The sequence below is a fragment of the Suricata suricatta genome, chromosome 13 (assembly GCF_006229205.1).
Source record: "Suricata suricatta isolate VVHF042 chromosome 13, meerkat_22Aug2017_6uvM2_HiC, whole genome shotgun sequence".
In the NCBI taxonomy this organism is placed as follows: domain Eukaryota; kingdom Metazoa; phylum Chordata; class Mammalia; order Carnivora; family Herpestidae; genus Suricata; species Suricata suricatta.
In genome coordinates, this window is record NC_043712.1 from 19,192,188 (window position 1) to 19,207,384 (window position 15,197).

The window sequence follows — 15,197 nt, forward strand, 5'->3', positions numbered from 1 at the left end:
TGAGTGGGGCCCCGGCGCAGCCCCCCGCCCGCCACCCCCGCCCCCTGCCGGCCGGCGCCAGGGTCCAGCCGCTCCTCTGCCGCCCGCAGCTTTTCCTGCACTGTCTTCACCTTCGGCCAGACGGGCTCCGGGAAGACCTACACCCTGACCGGGCCGCCCTCGCAGGTGGGCCGGGCGCACACCGAGCCCCCGCGGGTCGGGAATGGGGTCTCGCAGGCAGGTGGCATAGACTTCCAGGGGGAAGGGCCTTCGTACGGCCCAGCCCCCTTTATTTGCAGACAAGGAAACCGAGGACCAGAGAGGTAGAAGGCGCTTGTCCAATATGGACCTCCTTTTGTCCGCCTTCTTTAATAGCTCTCAGTTGCTCTGTCTGTGGATGGAAGTGAATAGTTCTGATCGAGGATTACATTCGATGTTGCATGGGCCCTCGGTTCCTGGCGTAGAGTAGGGCAGTGGTAGTTAAGACTCTGTGTGTGTGTGTGTGTGTGTGTGTGTGCGCGCGCGCTGAGATGATCGTGACCCACCCCCTGGCTCAGCTGTTTCTGCTCCCAGGGCGAGGGGGTGCCCGTCCCCCCCAACTTAGCCGGCATCATGCAGAGGACCTTCGCCTGGCTGTTAGACCGGGTGCGGCAGCTGGGTGCCCCGGTCACCCTCCGCGCCTCCTATTTGGAGATCTACAATGAGCAGGTGGGGGACTGCGATTGAATAGACAGCCCTCCAGGTAAAAGAGGCATTTCTCTCCAAGGAGCTGGGGTCAAGGGACAGAAGAGGCTGGGGGACTGTTGTTGGTAAGGTCAGGGGTTGGGTGGAGCACGGGCGCAGGGCCCCTGGCCTCACAGGCCACTCTCATCTCAGGTTCGAGACCTCCTGAGCGGATCTCCCAGGCCGCTCCCTGTTCGCTGGAACAAGACGCGGGGCTTCTATGTGGAGCAGCTTCGAGTGGTGGAGTTTGGGACCCTGGGGGCCCTGATGGAACTAATGGAAATGGGTGCGTGCTGCTTCAGGGACGCTTTAGGGTGCGGGGCACCCATTCCTCAGCTGTTCACTGATTGTGCACTTGGAGCCCCTGGCTGGGGCTGTGGGGGGGAAAGGGCCAGCAGACCACAATTCAGGCACTGCCGGGAATGTCCCCTCACCCCACCCCAGGCCTGCAGAGTCTGCTGTCCAACGGCTGTCCAAACTCTTGAAATCCTGATGATGGGGCCATGATTGGGTAGGGGTCAGGGTCACGGTCTCTTCTCCAGCCCAAAGTCTCCGCCTCCATCCGGTTCCATATTTCCACCTTGAGGAGGTCTCCCCAACTCCAGGCTCTCTCCTTCCATCTCTTCCCCTCCAGGCAGCACACCACATCCCTCCTCCTCTCCAGCCCTCCAGACCCTTCCAGTTTCTGGAAGGAAAGGTCATACCTCTTAAGCTAGCCCGTGGTGCCCTTCTGTTCCAGCCTCATTCATTTATTCAACAAATATTTATTGAGCACCTACCCTGTGGCAGGCTGCAAGGACATGGGGACTCTGGGGTCTGGCCCCAGAGTTGTGCCACGCCTGGCAGCTGATCTTTCCACCTGGGTTTCTCTCTCTCTTTCCACACGGCAACAGGAGAGATGTTTATAAAATGTGAACCTGATGGACATTCTTCCAGTTCTCTCCATCGTTCTTTCACCTGTCCGTGCTGGAGGCAGGCCCCGTAGCCCGTCACTCCACTCTCCTGCCTCTGTGTCTTTGCTCGGGCTGGCCCCTCTCCCAGGATGCTCTTGCTACTGTTTCTTAATTGGTGACCGCCTGCTCTTCCTACCAAGGCCAACTCAGCTCTTGCCCTTTCCCCGCTGTAGGTCTTAGCCGGCGACGGACCTCAGCTCACACCCTGAACCAGGCCTCCAGCCGAAGCCACGCCCTGCTCACACTCCACATCAGCCGCCAAACCGTGAGTCACCCCACTGGGGGAAGAAGCTGGCCCAGGACCACCCGAAAGAGTCTGCCTCTGGGTGTAAAACCAACATGGGCACATGCAGGGGGTAATAGTGCCTCTGATGGGGACAGCCCCTTCCAAGTCCCCATCGACCTTGACCCTCCCACCCCGCAGGGGCCTCCAGCGGACCCTGGGGAGCCCCCCACTGGCGGAAAGCTGTGCTTTGTAGACCTGGCCGGCAGTGAGAAGGTGGCGTCCACTGGATCCCGGGGGGAGCTGATGCTTGAGGCAAACAGCATCAACCGCAGCCTCCTGGCCCTGGGTGAGACGTGTGACCAGCCCGACTGGCCTGCCGAGTCCCTCCTCCGAGCCTGACCCGGAACTGTGCACAGTGGGGGAAAGCAGAGGAGTTGTAGTGCGGGAGAGTCAGGAGCTGGGACCTGGGGGCCACGCGCCTCCTCCTGGCCTCAGCTGGCTACTGACTGGTACCTCCCCTCCAGCACTTTCTTCGAGTCTATAAACCCCGAGGGTCGTAAGGGCACAGTTTAACTGGGGAGGTGGAAACACTCAGGTGCACAGTATGAACCCTCAGATTTTCGCCCTGTCCTGTGTGCTGTTGGGAAAACTGAGGCCCAGTGAGGGGAAGGGACCTTCCCAGCCCCACCCCAGGTCACTGGGCCTTGGGAACCTTCAGGGCTGAGCTGCTGACCTTCCTCGGTGGCGTGTGTGGGGATTCTCAGGGAATCTTTCTTCATTCAGCCCATTTGTCAGACATTTCCTGAGTCCCACCGAGTGCCAGGCCCATTGGTCAGGTTCTTTGGTGGCCCTGGGGATCAGGGGCGGGCAGGCCCATCTGTGCTGCCGGGAGCCCCGGTCTGGTGGCGGAGGCCAGGCTGATTGCGGACCCAGATCTCGGGACGGAGAGATGTTCGAGTCACACAGGTCTGGGTGGAGACCCCAGCTCTGCACGCAGCAGCTGGGTGGCCTTGGGCAAGAGCTGTAACCTTGCTGGCCTCATTGTCCCCGCCCAGGTCACTGCATCTCCGTGTTGCTGGACCCGCAGCGGAAGCAGAGCCACATCCCCTTCCGGGACAGCAAGCTCACCAAGCTGCTGGCAGACTCTCTGGGGGGGCGCGGGGTCACCCTCATGGTACCCGAGAAGGGCTGGCAGGGAGGGAAGGCTCCTGAGGGGGGTCCCAGTCAGGGAAGAGGGCTCAGGGGCCACTCTCCCCAGGTGGCCTGTGTGTCGCCTTCAGCCCAGTGCCTTCCTGAGACTCTCAGCACGCTTCGATATGCAAGGCGAGCTCAGCGGGTCACCACTCGGCCACAGGCCCCCCAGGTGAATGGAGGGACACCCGGGCAGAGGGGACAGGTCGGGGAGATGGTCGGGGGTCAGGCAGGAGTTGGAGCCTGAGTCAGTGTCATGGAAAGTCTGGGTAGAGTCACAGTTGGCATTAGAGTCAGAGTCCTGGCGATGGGGTCATGATTGGGTAGGGTGGGGTCAGAGGTCATGATCAGGATTAGGGCGTGTCTAGGGGTGTGATCTGATTTAGAATATGATTCAGGGGATAGCCAGGATCCCAGTTGGTACCTTGATTAAGTCTGAGTTTACTTGGGATCTGATGTCGTGTCTTGTTTGGGGTCAGAATCTGGGTCAAGGCTTGGATGGAACTGAGGTTAAGGTTGGATCTGGAGCGAGGTCCAGGCAACTGCCTACGGCTGCCTGGCACTTTGACACCATTAGGCCAGAGTGCCTCCTCCAGGTGGCTGTAGCCTTGTGCCAGGACGCAAGGCCGGCATGTGAAGTGCGGGCTGGATTTCAGGCTCTGCTCACCCACCCCAAAACCCCAGTACTGTGCACACCCTGCACAGACATAAACAGCAGTTCTGGGCCTCTGTCTGGGCAGTCACCTATGGCAAAGCAACCCCGGCATTTGGAGATGGAGATATTGCAGCTTCAGGAGGAGAACCGTCGCCTGCGGTCCCAACTGGGCCAAATAGACCCCAAGGGTATGAGCTCCCTGGGGGCAGGGGTGGGGTGAGGATAGGGTCTGGGGCTCCCGTGGATCCAGCCACCGTCTCCTTCCACCAGCAGCCTCAGGGCTCAGTGGGCCCCGGGTAGCCTGGGCCCAGCGGAACCTCTACGGGATGCTACAGGAGTTCATGCTGGAGAATGAGAGGCTGCGGTAGGGCCCCCCACCCCCAGCCAGGGGACTCTCTGCACCGCCCCTCACTTCTGCACTGCTCACTTCTGCACCGCTCCTGCCAGGCCGCCTCCTTCCCCGGTCGTCCATGGCTACCCTGCTGTCCCCCCCTTGCCTCCTGGGGCTTGTAGTCCACCGCAAAGAGGAGGGCTGACTGCTATCCCTCCTGGTGTCTCTGTCTCCTGTCACCTTCCTGGGGCCTGTTCTTCCCAGGAAAGAAAAGGGCCAGCTGCAGAGTAGCCGGGACCGGGCCCGGGATGAGCAGCGGGTCCTGGCCCAGCAGGTGCACGAGCTGGAGCGGTGAGCCTGTCGGGCAGCCTGGAGGCAGGCCCCGGGGCAGAGGGCAGGTGGGAGAGGGCAGGTGGCCTTGTGACCGGGGCAGGAGTCTGTCCCCTGGGTCCAGGCCCCCTGGGTTCAGACTGCAGCTCCGTCCCTTACTGGCAGTGAGACCTTGGGTGACCTGGTTCAGTTCTCCCTGCCCGACCTTCTTCCTCTTCTGTGAAATGGGGATCCTATAGTTCCTACTTGATAGAGGGGTCTTCGAGTTTGGATTGAACAAGCTCGCACATAAAGCATTGAGAATGGTGCCTGGTGGGGTAGTAAGCGCTACATGAGTGTTTGTTCAAAGGGGGCCTTGGGGGCCAGCCTCGTGGTTGGCTTTCGGACTGCGGGCACACACCCCACCATTCTTTCCAGGCGCCTCCTCTGTGCCTGCTCCCTTCATCAGCCCAACCCCAGCCCAGCCCCACCGTGCCCCTGCGTGACGGTGCCAGCTCGCCCCTGCCATGTGAGTCTCTGCCCAGCCCGGGCAGTGGGGTGGTGGTGAGGGGTGGGGACTTTACAAAGTCTCTGACGGGCCCTGTTGCAGGCCCCGCCGCCCCTCTTCTCCTGCCCCTGCTGTCACCTGTGCCCCTTGTGCCGAGCGCCGCTGGCCCACTGGGCCTGCCCACACAGGGGGCTCCACCTGCCGCAGGTAGGAAAGGCCACAGTGGAGTGAGGGAGGCTGGGACAGTGGGGGGCCATGAGCCAGGGGGTCCACAGCCTGGGGGGCTCTGGAGCTCCAGGGCCCCAGGCTGGACTGGGGGGCCAGGGGCCTGGCTTTGGGCTCCCACCCAGGGCTCAGAAAGCCTGCTTGCCTTGCCTCCCCTCCCCATCCTGCCTTCTTTCAGGACCCCCCCCATCCCACTCGCTTATTCATGCACCTGCACGTTACTCGTTTCCGTGTTCACTCACACACGTGTTCACTCACACACGTGTTCACTCACTCGGTACCTGTCCCCTAAGCTCCTGGCGTCGTGCAGGCCTCTGTTCTGGGCACCGAAGATTCCAGCATACAACAGACATGGCTCCTGGCCTCAGGGAGTCTCTTATCCCCAGGGAGGACATTACAAGGGCTGCCCGCAGAGAGAGTGACCAAGACTCTGCACTTAGATGCCAACCTGACATCCTTGGTGTCCCATGGGGCATGTGTGGCACCGGGAAGGTGGGGCATCTAGAGGCAGGGTCACCCAGTGCAGGCTCTGGTCTTTCCTGTAGGTGTTTGGCCCTGAGGCCCCAGGTGGCATGCCCCTGTCTGCTCAGGCCGCACCCTGGGCACCCCCGTGCTATCCTGGCTCTGCCAAGTGTCCGAGAGAGAGGTGGGCCCAGCCCTGGGGCCCTGGGATGGGGGAGGAGGAGGCCTGGGAACTCGAAGGCTCACCTCCCACCACCCAACCCACCCCGGCCCAGGAGCCATAGCGACTGGACTAGGACCCGAGTCCTGGCAGAGATGCTGATGGAGAAGGAGGTGGTACCCTCCGCACCGCCCCTGCCCGTGGGGCCCCCGAAGGCGTCACCAGTGCTGAGAGGTGAAGGAGAGAGAGAGGGAGGGGCCCTTAGAGCTTTTGGTGATCTTGGGCCACAGCTATGAGGGTCTTACAGCTACCCAGACCTTAGTCTTTTCCCTTCTGAAACAGGGTGTGTGTCGAGAGGCAAGCTGTAAGACCCTCATAGTTTCCAAACTTGGATTCTCTTCCCAGGGCTGCCTGGATGCCCAGAGGCGTGCAGGAGCCCGTGGGGTCTGTTGAGGGGGAGGGGAACCGCCTGAGGCTTCCCCAAAGGGTGTTAGGGCGCTGAGGGGCCTGGGTGGGTGGGGGTCCCGGGGGGAGGGGGGCACAGGCCTCGAGCCCCACTGTGCTCCTTAGGCAGGGCTGCAGGTCCAAACCTGGCCCAGAGGCTGGAGGCCCTCAGAGACCAGATCGGCAGCTCCCTGCGACGTGGCCGGAGCCAGCCACCCCGCAGCGAGGGCGCACGGAGCCCCAGCCGAGTCCTCCCTCCCTGCTGAGGGCAAAGTAGAACCCCAGAGACCACCGTGTGGCCCTGGCCTGGGCTCCACACTCCTCGGCTTCAGCCGCCCCATCTGCTTCCCTCTGGAACTGACCTGGGCCAGGGGAGAGTTCCTGAGGGCTGCGGCTCAGGGCTGTTGGGCAGTTTGGGGGAGGGTGCCACCCCGGACGGTGAGAAATGTGACTGGATTTGGGAGAAACCAGGCAGCAGGTGATCAAACAGACGAATAAAGAGAGGTGTCAGCTCCGAGACTGGTCAGTCCTGTCTCCAGGTGGCCAGGCACTTCTGTGTGGGGGAGTTGCAGAGAGGAGGGGTCCTCACGGGGGTCTGAGGAGGAGGCAAGGACTCTCGGCAGAGGTGTGTGCCCTGCTGATCAGGAATGTTCCAGGTTCCCATGTCCTTCATATAGGACACAAGTTTTAACTGAGCAACTTCTACATGCCACTGGGCTGAGGTGGGGAAATGGGATGGTGAGTGTCCCCATGGCAGAGGCCTGAGGGACACGCGCTCAGGCTCACTCAGCTGTGTGTGTGCTGGTGCCAGGGGGTCCTGGGGTCTGAGTTCTGATGCCATAGACTTGCTGAGACCTTGGGCAGACCCTGAGCCCGCCTGGGATCACATTCTGGTGTTCGGCCAGTTTGGGGGAGTGGGGGTGAAGCTCCTTGTCTGTTGAGTTCAAGTGCGGGTCAGGAGGTGACGAATATCAGGATTCCTGGCATAAGTACCCAGTAGGATGCAAAGGGGCTATGTTTAGGGGGACAGCCAGATGTGATGTAAGAAATTGGGGGCGCCGTGGGAGGACCTCATCAGGGAAGGAGGGGACGCGTCTAACTCAGGACTCATCTTTCTCTTCCATTTTATAATTAGGGAAACTGAGACCCACAGGGCTCGTTCCTTGCTTTGTTCACTCATTCATTCATTCAGCCTACTGGCATCAAGGCACAGAGGGTAGTGAACAGGACCGACGGGACAGCTGGCTTTGTCCAGGAGGCTCTCTGCGGCCAGCTAGTGAAAGGGAAGGCATGGGACTGGGCATTAGGGGGGCTCAATAGTGGAGACTCAGTGGAAGGCTGGCACTCACTGACACAGAGTCCAGACATGGCGAACTAACGCGACACCACAGACAGTCAGGGTACGCAGACTGGGCTGTGGTTCAGTTCACACACGGGGCCACATGCGTTCAAATCCCACCTCCTTGCTTCACCGTGCATGACCCTGGGTCACTGCCCTGAGCCCAAGTTCTCTTCCCAGCAGAATGGACGCAGCCATCATCCCTCCTCCCTGGACAGTCCTGGGGACTGAGTCCATTACAGATGGCATGAGGGCAGCACAGGGCTTTGCCTGTTGCAGACCATTTAGCCCAAAGCAGGGTTCGGCCAGTAGGACCATTTGATGCGATCAACAACCTGGGTTTAGAAAAAATGCGTTCCGCAGATACCTATCGAGAACCCACTTTAGGCCAGCCTTGAATGCGGCATAGGAATCCTTCCCTTCACAGGACACACACAGGAAACGAGAAAATGGGCAGAATGTACGGGAACCCAGTGATCAGTGCCACAGAGCACAGTATAGCCCGGAGGTCCCTCGACCAGGCCGGGTGCAGTTCTAAAGAGGGGGGTCAGGAAGCGGCTCATGCAGGGGACGTTCATGCAGAGACCGAAGGAGGGCGGGAAGGTGAGCCTGGTTCATGCCATGAAGTCACGTTGTTCTGCTCTAGGTAGTTTTGGTGCCACCTCGGCCTGGGTGGCTCAGCAGGTCTGAGCGTGGGCTCTCCTCCTCCCCAGAGCCCTATCTCACTCACTGTATCACCGCTGCTTGCTGGGAGGCCTCCGGCCCCAGGCGGGGAAGGCCCCTGGCACCGAGCGTGAGAACTTTCCTCGCAGCCTTGGGAGGGTAGACCGGGACCACCCAGGGGGACCCTGGCTGTTTCTGGTTCATTCGTGTTTGGACGATTCCTCCTCCTGCTGGAGCCAGCCACGGTTTTCCAGTCTCAGTCCAGCTCAGCAAGCCCCCAACTTAACTTTCCTGGAGATAGACTCAAGGGGCCCAGGCTCCAGCACCCCATTACCCAGGCCACGTGTCTGTCTCCTGGTCTACATTCCCCCTCTAGAAGCACCACTCGTGTCCAGAATCCTGAAACCCGGGAGGAATTCCAGAGGACCCCAGCAACGTATCCAGAAGTTTCAAGTCCAATGATCCTTAATGAGAGCTTGAGAACTCGAAAAAGAGTCCTTTTGGAACCTTCTGGAACCCTGAAAGCTATAGGCCTTCCCTAGGATTTGGGGGCGGTTCTCTGGCCCCATGAAATAGGGTAGTCAATCTCCAGAAGCTTAGAAGTTCTCTGGTACATCCGAATTGAGGGATGCTCTTAGAAATCCTGAAGCCCTGTAGAAATTTTCCAGAATCCCAAATCCTTAAATGACCTCTTGGAAATTTTAAAACTCTGTGTAGAAATTGGGAGGGAGTCTCTGGCCTCTTTAGCTCAGGGTGGAGATGTTCAGCAGAGCTGGCAAATCTAGAGGTCAGTCTCGATGTCTGGAGCCCTGGCTGAATCCTCCAGATCCTTGGGGACCCCACCTCTCAGCCATTGCAGGACGAGGAGCATGACTAGAACCATCACTGAAGGACAAGCTTTAGGAAGCCTGTGCCTGGGGTCCTTGTGTTCCAAGGGCCAGGAGATCTGTTCTGGGCGATTCACCCCACGATAGACCCCGGAAGGGGCAGAAGGCGCGAGAGAGTGTGAAGACCCTACCCCCAAGGACATCTCACTCCTGTCTCTGCTTTGGCCACACCAGCCTCCTGTCACCTCTCAGAGGTGCCCTGCCTTGTCTCCGGGTCTTTCTTCCCTTTGTCTAATGACACATTTGCCCCAGATTCCTATTCAGTTTTGTAACAGCAGGTTGATCTCGGCCCCTTTGAGGAGGGATATCTTGTGTGCCCTTGGATGGTTTTTTCCACAGTCATCTCCTTGTTGAGCTTCTTTTATGTTAATGGTGGGAGCAGGGCTGTGCAGGTGGGGACAGTCTGGCCAGGAGAGGAGCGGCAGCCGCTGGGAGTTGTAAACAGGCCGCCGTGCGCTGGTTCGAGACCAGGACCCGTGTCAGGAGACCGGGGTACCAAGCCTGCTTCGCGACAGACCTACTGTGTGAGCCACATGAACCCCAACTTGGCCATCGCTGGCGGGCCAGCAAGACCTTTGCAGGCGGGCTGGCACTGTCATCCTCAGGAGCCTTCATTTTAGCCCAGGCTCTGATCACACAGTCTCTCACTTGTCACACCCTTACTAGGACCCGCTTCAAGGCCAGGCCTGCTCTACCGGTGGCTGGGGTGGAGGTCTGGGCGGTCTCCAGGCTACTGAATGTTGGGCAGACCCACACCCTCTCTCAGCCTCAGTCTGCCCAACTCACAGCTGTGAGCGCCTGGGCAAGGCAGGTTACCTGTCTGGACCTCAGTCTCCTCCTCTGTACAGTGGGGATAAGGTTGATTTACCCAGTGAGAAGTTAACAAGTGCTCTTAGAGGATATGATATGAGGACTAAACGAATCCATAGAAACCGTTTGGGACTGCCCCATGGTCAGTGCTATGTAAATGCTGATTATTATTACCGTGACTATTAGTAACGGTGCCCTCAGCCCAAACATGCAGCATTCCTAGACTTGCCGAAGAGGAATTGTGTCAATATCTGCTCTCTGGTTATTTCAGACTCATGAACTGTTGCTTTCCGCTCTGCCGGCACCTTCTTACAAGGTGACTGATTCTTCTTTTTTTAATTTTTTAATGTTTTTTATTTATTTTTGAGAGATGGAGAGAGGCAGCATGAGCAAGGGAGGGTCAGAGAGAAAAAGAGACACAGAATCCAAAGACAGGCTCCAGGCTCTGAGCTGTCAGCACAGAGCCCCATGCGGGGCTCGAACCCATGAACTGTGAGATCATGACCTGCGCTGAAGTCAGACGCTTAACTGACGGAGCCACCCAGGCACCCTGGTGACTGATTCCTCTAACATGGATGGTTGCAAGGAGAGGGTGGCCATTCAGGACCGTTGCCCGGTGCTACACCCAGGGAAGGGCCCCTGAGAGAGATTCATTTGTCTTCATTGAGTAAGAGCCAGTGGGACTTTCCAGAGTCCAGCTTGCCCCCAAGGTCTCGGAAGAGAGCTATTTTAGTCCATCTGAGGACATGGGGGGATGTCAGCTCAGCCAGCCGGGAGTCAGGGCAGGTCCCTGGAGGTCCCGCTTGAATGGGCAGATAAGACCAGCCTCCAAAGAGCAGGAAAACGCCTCCGTCCTCTTCCTGGACACAGACAGGTCTTTGGAAGTTCCCTCCTTAGGGAAAGCCCTTTCTTCAGTGGGCAGACAGTGAGCCACACACTGTCCCCTGGATCTCAAGGACCCTCAGCTCCACAGTGTCTCACCTTGCGAGCCACTTCTCCAGGCTCAGCCCGCCGCCCCCACAAGCAGGAAGCGAGGCTGACAACATCCAAGGGCGCTCTTCCTGCGCTCCCTTCAAGGAGGAGAACACGACCTGTCCCCTGTCATTGAATCTGCCACACCGCACGAGCTCTGATCAACCGCATCGATGAGGGAAGAACTCAGATCCAGAAAGGTGAAGTCACTCAAGATCAGGCAGGGAGGAAGGGGGTGCAGCCGTGACCGGGACCCAGGTCTGTCTGGGAGCACGGTGCACCTGCTCCGCCACGGCTCTGCTGCAGGAAGCTTGGGAGTCTTCCCAGCCATGATGTACAGACTGATGCAAAACTGGGGACAAAGGAAAAGCCACCACAGAGCGAAGGCCCTTTGCTTTTTGGACTGTGCTGTGGAGTCTCCTAGTCACTCATTGATCATTATTTAAGGCCTTGGAGTAGTGATTCCAATTTTCCAGCTCCCTCAGCTGCCTTGTACTTGGGTGGTTTTTCATGGGGGTCTGACCTCCATCCTCCTCAGTTCTGAGTGAGTCCGTTGGCTGAGCACCCAGCATACTGCTGGGCCCCGGGGACGAAGAGCGGGTCAGGTGTTGGTGCGACCAGCACGGAGATGGGAGACGCAGGCTCTGGGAGCCTCACTCCTGCACTGAGGACCCCAGTGAAGGGAGATGACCCTCCCCTCTGCCCCAAGTGTCTGGAAGAGCATGGCCCAAGGTCCTGTTTATCAGCAGATACGACCTGGGAGGCCAGCAGAGTGATGGAGGTGTCAGGGACCCAGATCAGAGCTTGAATCACTACTCATTGGCTGGGTGACTCTTTGACACCTGTTTACTTGAGCCCTTGGCCTCAGTTTGCCTATCTGTAAAATAGAGCAACCATTGTCATAAAATTAGGGGACCTTTAATGCAATTCAGTAGGACGTGCTCGTGAAGCACTCAGCATGGGGCCTGGCATGTCGCTAGGAATGTCATCAGCCTTTGTGGGCTAGAGCAGGGATACCCGGGCTGGTTCACTGGGAGAATCTTTTGGGGAAACGGTTTCTAAAAGGGCCCCATCTAAGCTTCCAGTTCTATAGCTAGGCTGGGGATGGGCATGGGAGAAGCTAAATGCTTTACACTCCCCAGGGAGTTTTAAGCAGCGGCTGTGGGCAAGGAAGGCCGGGTTCTAGAGCTGGTGCTGCAACTGCTAAGGGCCTTTGCTCTAGGCCTCAGGCTCCTGGTCTGTAGGGAGCCCACTGAGCAAACCAGGGTGGGCTTTCCAGAAGTTCTCTGCTGCCCTCTAGTGGCCATGGCACGCTTATGCCTTCCAGCAGTGGGATTCCTGCCCTGTAATTCAAGTAGGCTGTGCTCACAGGCCCCTCCAGGGTGTGCACTTGGGGAGCAGGAAGGACTTCACCAATGTCCCTCGATGAGCTATTATTTTAGCTGTGTCAAGTGTGGTGTCATACCCTCAGTTTGCTGGTCTGGATGAGGAAGGTGGGGCCAGGGAAGGAAACGACTGCCCCGTGGTCACCCAAGCAAGTCACAAGGGCTGGGACTCATGTGTCGGTGACCCAGCTCTCTGGTGGGGAAGAAGTAACAAAGCCTAGAAATAGCTGAGCTGTGAGGACGCCCCTTCTCCCGATGGGTCCCGGGTGCTGACTACCTCCAACTTCACCATGAACGGACAGGTCACACTCTGGATCCAAGGGGACTGGGCGGAGTCAGGGATCTGGGAAAAGGTCTGAGGCCAGATACCTCCTTGTGGGCAAGGAAGCTCGCCCTGCCATCCCCTTCCATCATCAGCAGAAGGCTGACCCTTGACCACGCTCTCTGGTCTGCGTCCCACCAGGTGTCTCTGATGTCCTTGTTGGCTCAGTCACTGGGTCCTTCCTTCTTCCTGGAAAAACTTAGAGGGAGTTGCTTTCTGGGCCTCCCACCCCCACTGCCGCCTCACAGATCTCCGATTACAGATCTGACCGGCCGTTCCCTTCCGAAGACCTGCCGGCACTCCCCTTGCGCTCCGGATGAACGAGCAGACCCCTCGGCCAGGCGTCACCGTCCTGCCGGCTGGGCCTCGGCCCCCTCCCCGGACTCGGTTTATCTCTCCCCCCAAGCCCAGCCCCGCGGTTTCGATGGTCAGTGGGTTGGCTGGTTGGCTTTTGCTTTCCGAACGCATCTCTGTGTCTCTCCACGGGCCACCTCAAAGGCTGTCATTGTCCCTCTTTTCAGAACACCCCGTCTTGCCTCCACGGCCCCTGTGCACTTCTGTCTGGTGAACCCCTCTCCGGGTTAGACTCCCTCCCTGGCCGCTGCTCCCCCATCACTGCAGGGACCGGCTGTCTTATCGTCCTCTCCTCCCTCCCCCGCCCCCATGGGGAGTGAGCGCGGGGCAGGGGGGGGGGTCTGTCACGTGCTGCTTCGTCACCCCCCAGCTCCAAGCATGGAGTGCGAACTTGGTGAGGGAGTGAGTAAATGCATGAGTGATGGAGGAAAGCCTGGGCACTAGAGCCAGGCCCGTGTGGCCCCCCGCTCAGCTTTGAACAAGTCCCATTCCCTCCCTGAATCCCGAAGTGTTCGTCTGAAAATGAGCCTCCATTCCTGCTGCACGGGGCACATCTGAGGGGCTGGGGGCCTCCTGCAGAGGTCGGTCCTCCCCCTGGTTCCAGAGGTGCCTGTGTCTGTGCCCTCTTGGCCTCCCAGGAGGTCGGGGGCCCCTGAGCCTCCACCTGCCCGCCCCCTGATGACCAGAGGGGGAAGAGGGGTCAGCACCCCCAGACCGCCAGCAACCTTGCATCCTGTGGCCCAGGGTTAATTTTTAAAAAGCAGCCCAAAGTCCAGATGGGCTCTGGGAGGTTTGTTCTGGCTGTTTGCTCTGGTTAATAATCTCCGGAGGGCAAACATCCCCCGGAGGCAGGCAAGGAGATCAATCCGTGTCTCTGTCCTCCCCTGGGAGAGGTTGCGTGACCGCATGGACAGTGCTGTCCAAGAGCCCAGGGTTTGCGTCTACCCTTGGGTGCTCCGGCCTTCCCGGCAGGCCTGTGGGGCTGACAGCCCTAAGGCAGAGCTGCTGGGAAGGTCAGCTGAGCCATGATGGTGTGGACAACCTTCACAGGAGGACTCGGTTCCTATCGGGTCATTGTTGTCTCTGCATTTTGGACCAGCTCGGTCTCTCCAAAGACAGAGGCCTGGGGCCCATGACACATATAGGGCAGCGGACAGTTTACAGAGCACTTTCCCACACTGCCTCCCTTGACCTCTTGGCAGACAGAACGGGGACTGTTATCTTCAGTTTACAGACGAGGAAAGTGGGCTTCAGAGAGGGAAAGTCATATACGAAGTTGGCAGAAAGGAAGCGAAGGCTTCTGGTTCCCAGTTCTCTGAACGCCTAAGTCAGCCTGCCTTCTTCCTACCACCAGTGGCCAAACCATAAAAGACGGAGAACCTTTGTGAACAAGAGGAAAGTCAATTGTCCCAGAAATCTAGGCAGAGACGGTTGCTGTGATTAAACTTGTAACATGGCTTTGAGCTCCCTGGCAGCCAAGGCAAAAAAGGCAATGCCATCAGTAGCCAAGCTGTTCGTGAGGAAGCAAAGGAAACACACTCAGGAAGAGAGATGTGTTTGCTCCTGATACTAGTGAAAGAAGGTGGTAGTGGATGGCTCTTACAGAGGGATGTGACACTGTTTGTCAGTGCCACTGCGGAGAGGAATTCTGGGCTCTTACATGAGCATAGGTCTTGCTTTTGGAACCCCCTGTCTGTCAGGGCCATGCCCAGTTGTAGCAGGGGGCCTACAGTGAGTACGGAATTTTTTACCTCAAGGACAGGGAGGAAGTGAGGACAGCAGCTCTGACTGCTGGGGAAGAGATCTTCAAGGAGAGGACCTATCACATGACAGGCAAGCAAAGAATCCTTGCTCGCCTCTCTCTAGCTTCTGGTGATGCGGGCCGTTTTTCGCGTTCCTTGACGTGTAGCTGACTCCCATCTCTGCCCCGGTCTTCACATGGCATCTTCCCTGTATGTCCCTCTGTGTCTGTGTGTCTGAGTCTCCCTCTCATTTCTCTTTTTTTTTTATTATTTATTTTTGAGAGACAGAGAGAGACAGCGCGAGCAGGGGAGGGTCAGAGAGAGAAGGAGACACAGAATCTAAAGCAGGCTCCAGGGGCGCCTGGGTGGCTCAGTCGGTTGGGCCTCCGACTTCAGCTCAGGTCAGATCTCACGCTCGTGGGTTTGAGCCCCGCATCAGGCTCTGTGCTGACAGCTAGCTCAGAGCCTGGAGCCTGCTTCCAGTTCTGTGTCTCCTTCTCTCTCTGCCCCTCCCCCTCTCATGCTCTGTCTCTCTCTGTATCAAAAATAAATAAAAC

The 15,197-nt window shown here is 58.5% G+C and overlaps 1 protein-coding gene across 3 annotated transcripts in view; it reads left to right on the forward strand.

Annotated features, from left to right (window-relative positions):
- The first annotated feature begins 94 nt into the window (after window positions 1-94).
- The window catches only part of LOC115276753 (kinesin-like protein KIF12), a 29,009-nt gene continuing 13,906 nt past the window's right edge, over window positions 95-15,197 (forward strand). Inside the window, exons 1-15 of one of the 3 annotated variants that reach the window (XM_029920856.1) lie at window positions 95-165; window positions 553-687; window positions 856-988; window positions 1,829-1,920; window positions 2,080-2,227; window positions 2,937-3,055; window positions 3,140-3,244; window positions 3,813-3,915; window positions 4,001-4,091; window positions 4,323-4,409; window positions 4,806-4,896; window positions 4,978-5,082; window positions 5,646-5,746; window positions 5,838-5,956; window positions 6,293-6,685. In XM_029920856.1, the coding sequence (XP_029776716.1) occupies window positions 592-687; window positions 856-988; window positions 1,829-1,920; window positions 2,080-2,227; window positions 2,937-3,055; window positions 3,140-3,244; window positions 3,813-3,915; window positions 4,001-4,091; window positions 4,323-4,409; window positions 4,806-4,896; window positions 4,978-5,082; window positions 5,646-5,746; window positions 5,838-5,956; window positions 6,293-6,432 (1,530 nt within the window). In that variant the 5' untranslated portion in view covers window positions 95-165; window positions 553-591 and the 3' untranslated portion in view covers window positions 6,433-6,685. Of the gene's footprint in view, window positions 166-552; window positions 688-855; window positions 989-1,828; window positions 1,921-2,079; window positions 2,228-2,936; window positions 3,056-3,139; window positions 3,245-3,812; window positions 3,916-3,997; window positions 4,092-4,322; window positions 4,410-4,805; window positions 4,897-4,977; window positions 5,083-5,645; window positions 5,747-5,837; window positions 5,957-6,292; window positions 6,686-15,197 lie in introns of those variants that run through there. The other 2 variants (XM_029920854.1, XM_029920855.1) reach the window with 2 other exon arrangements.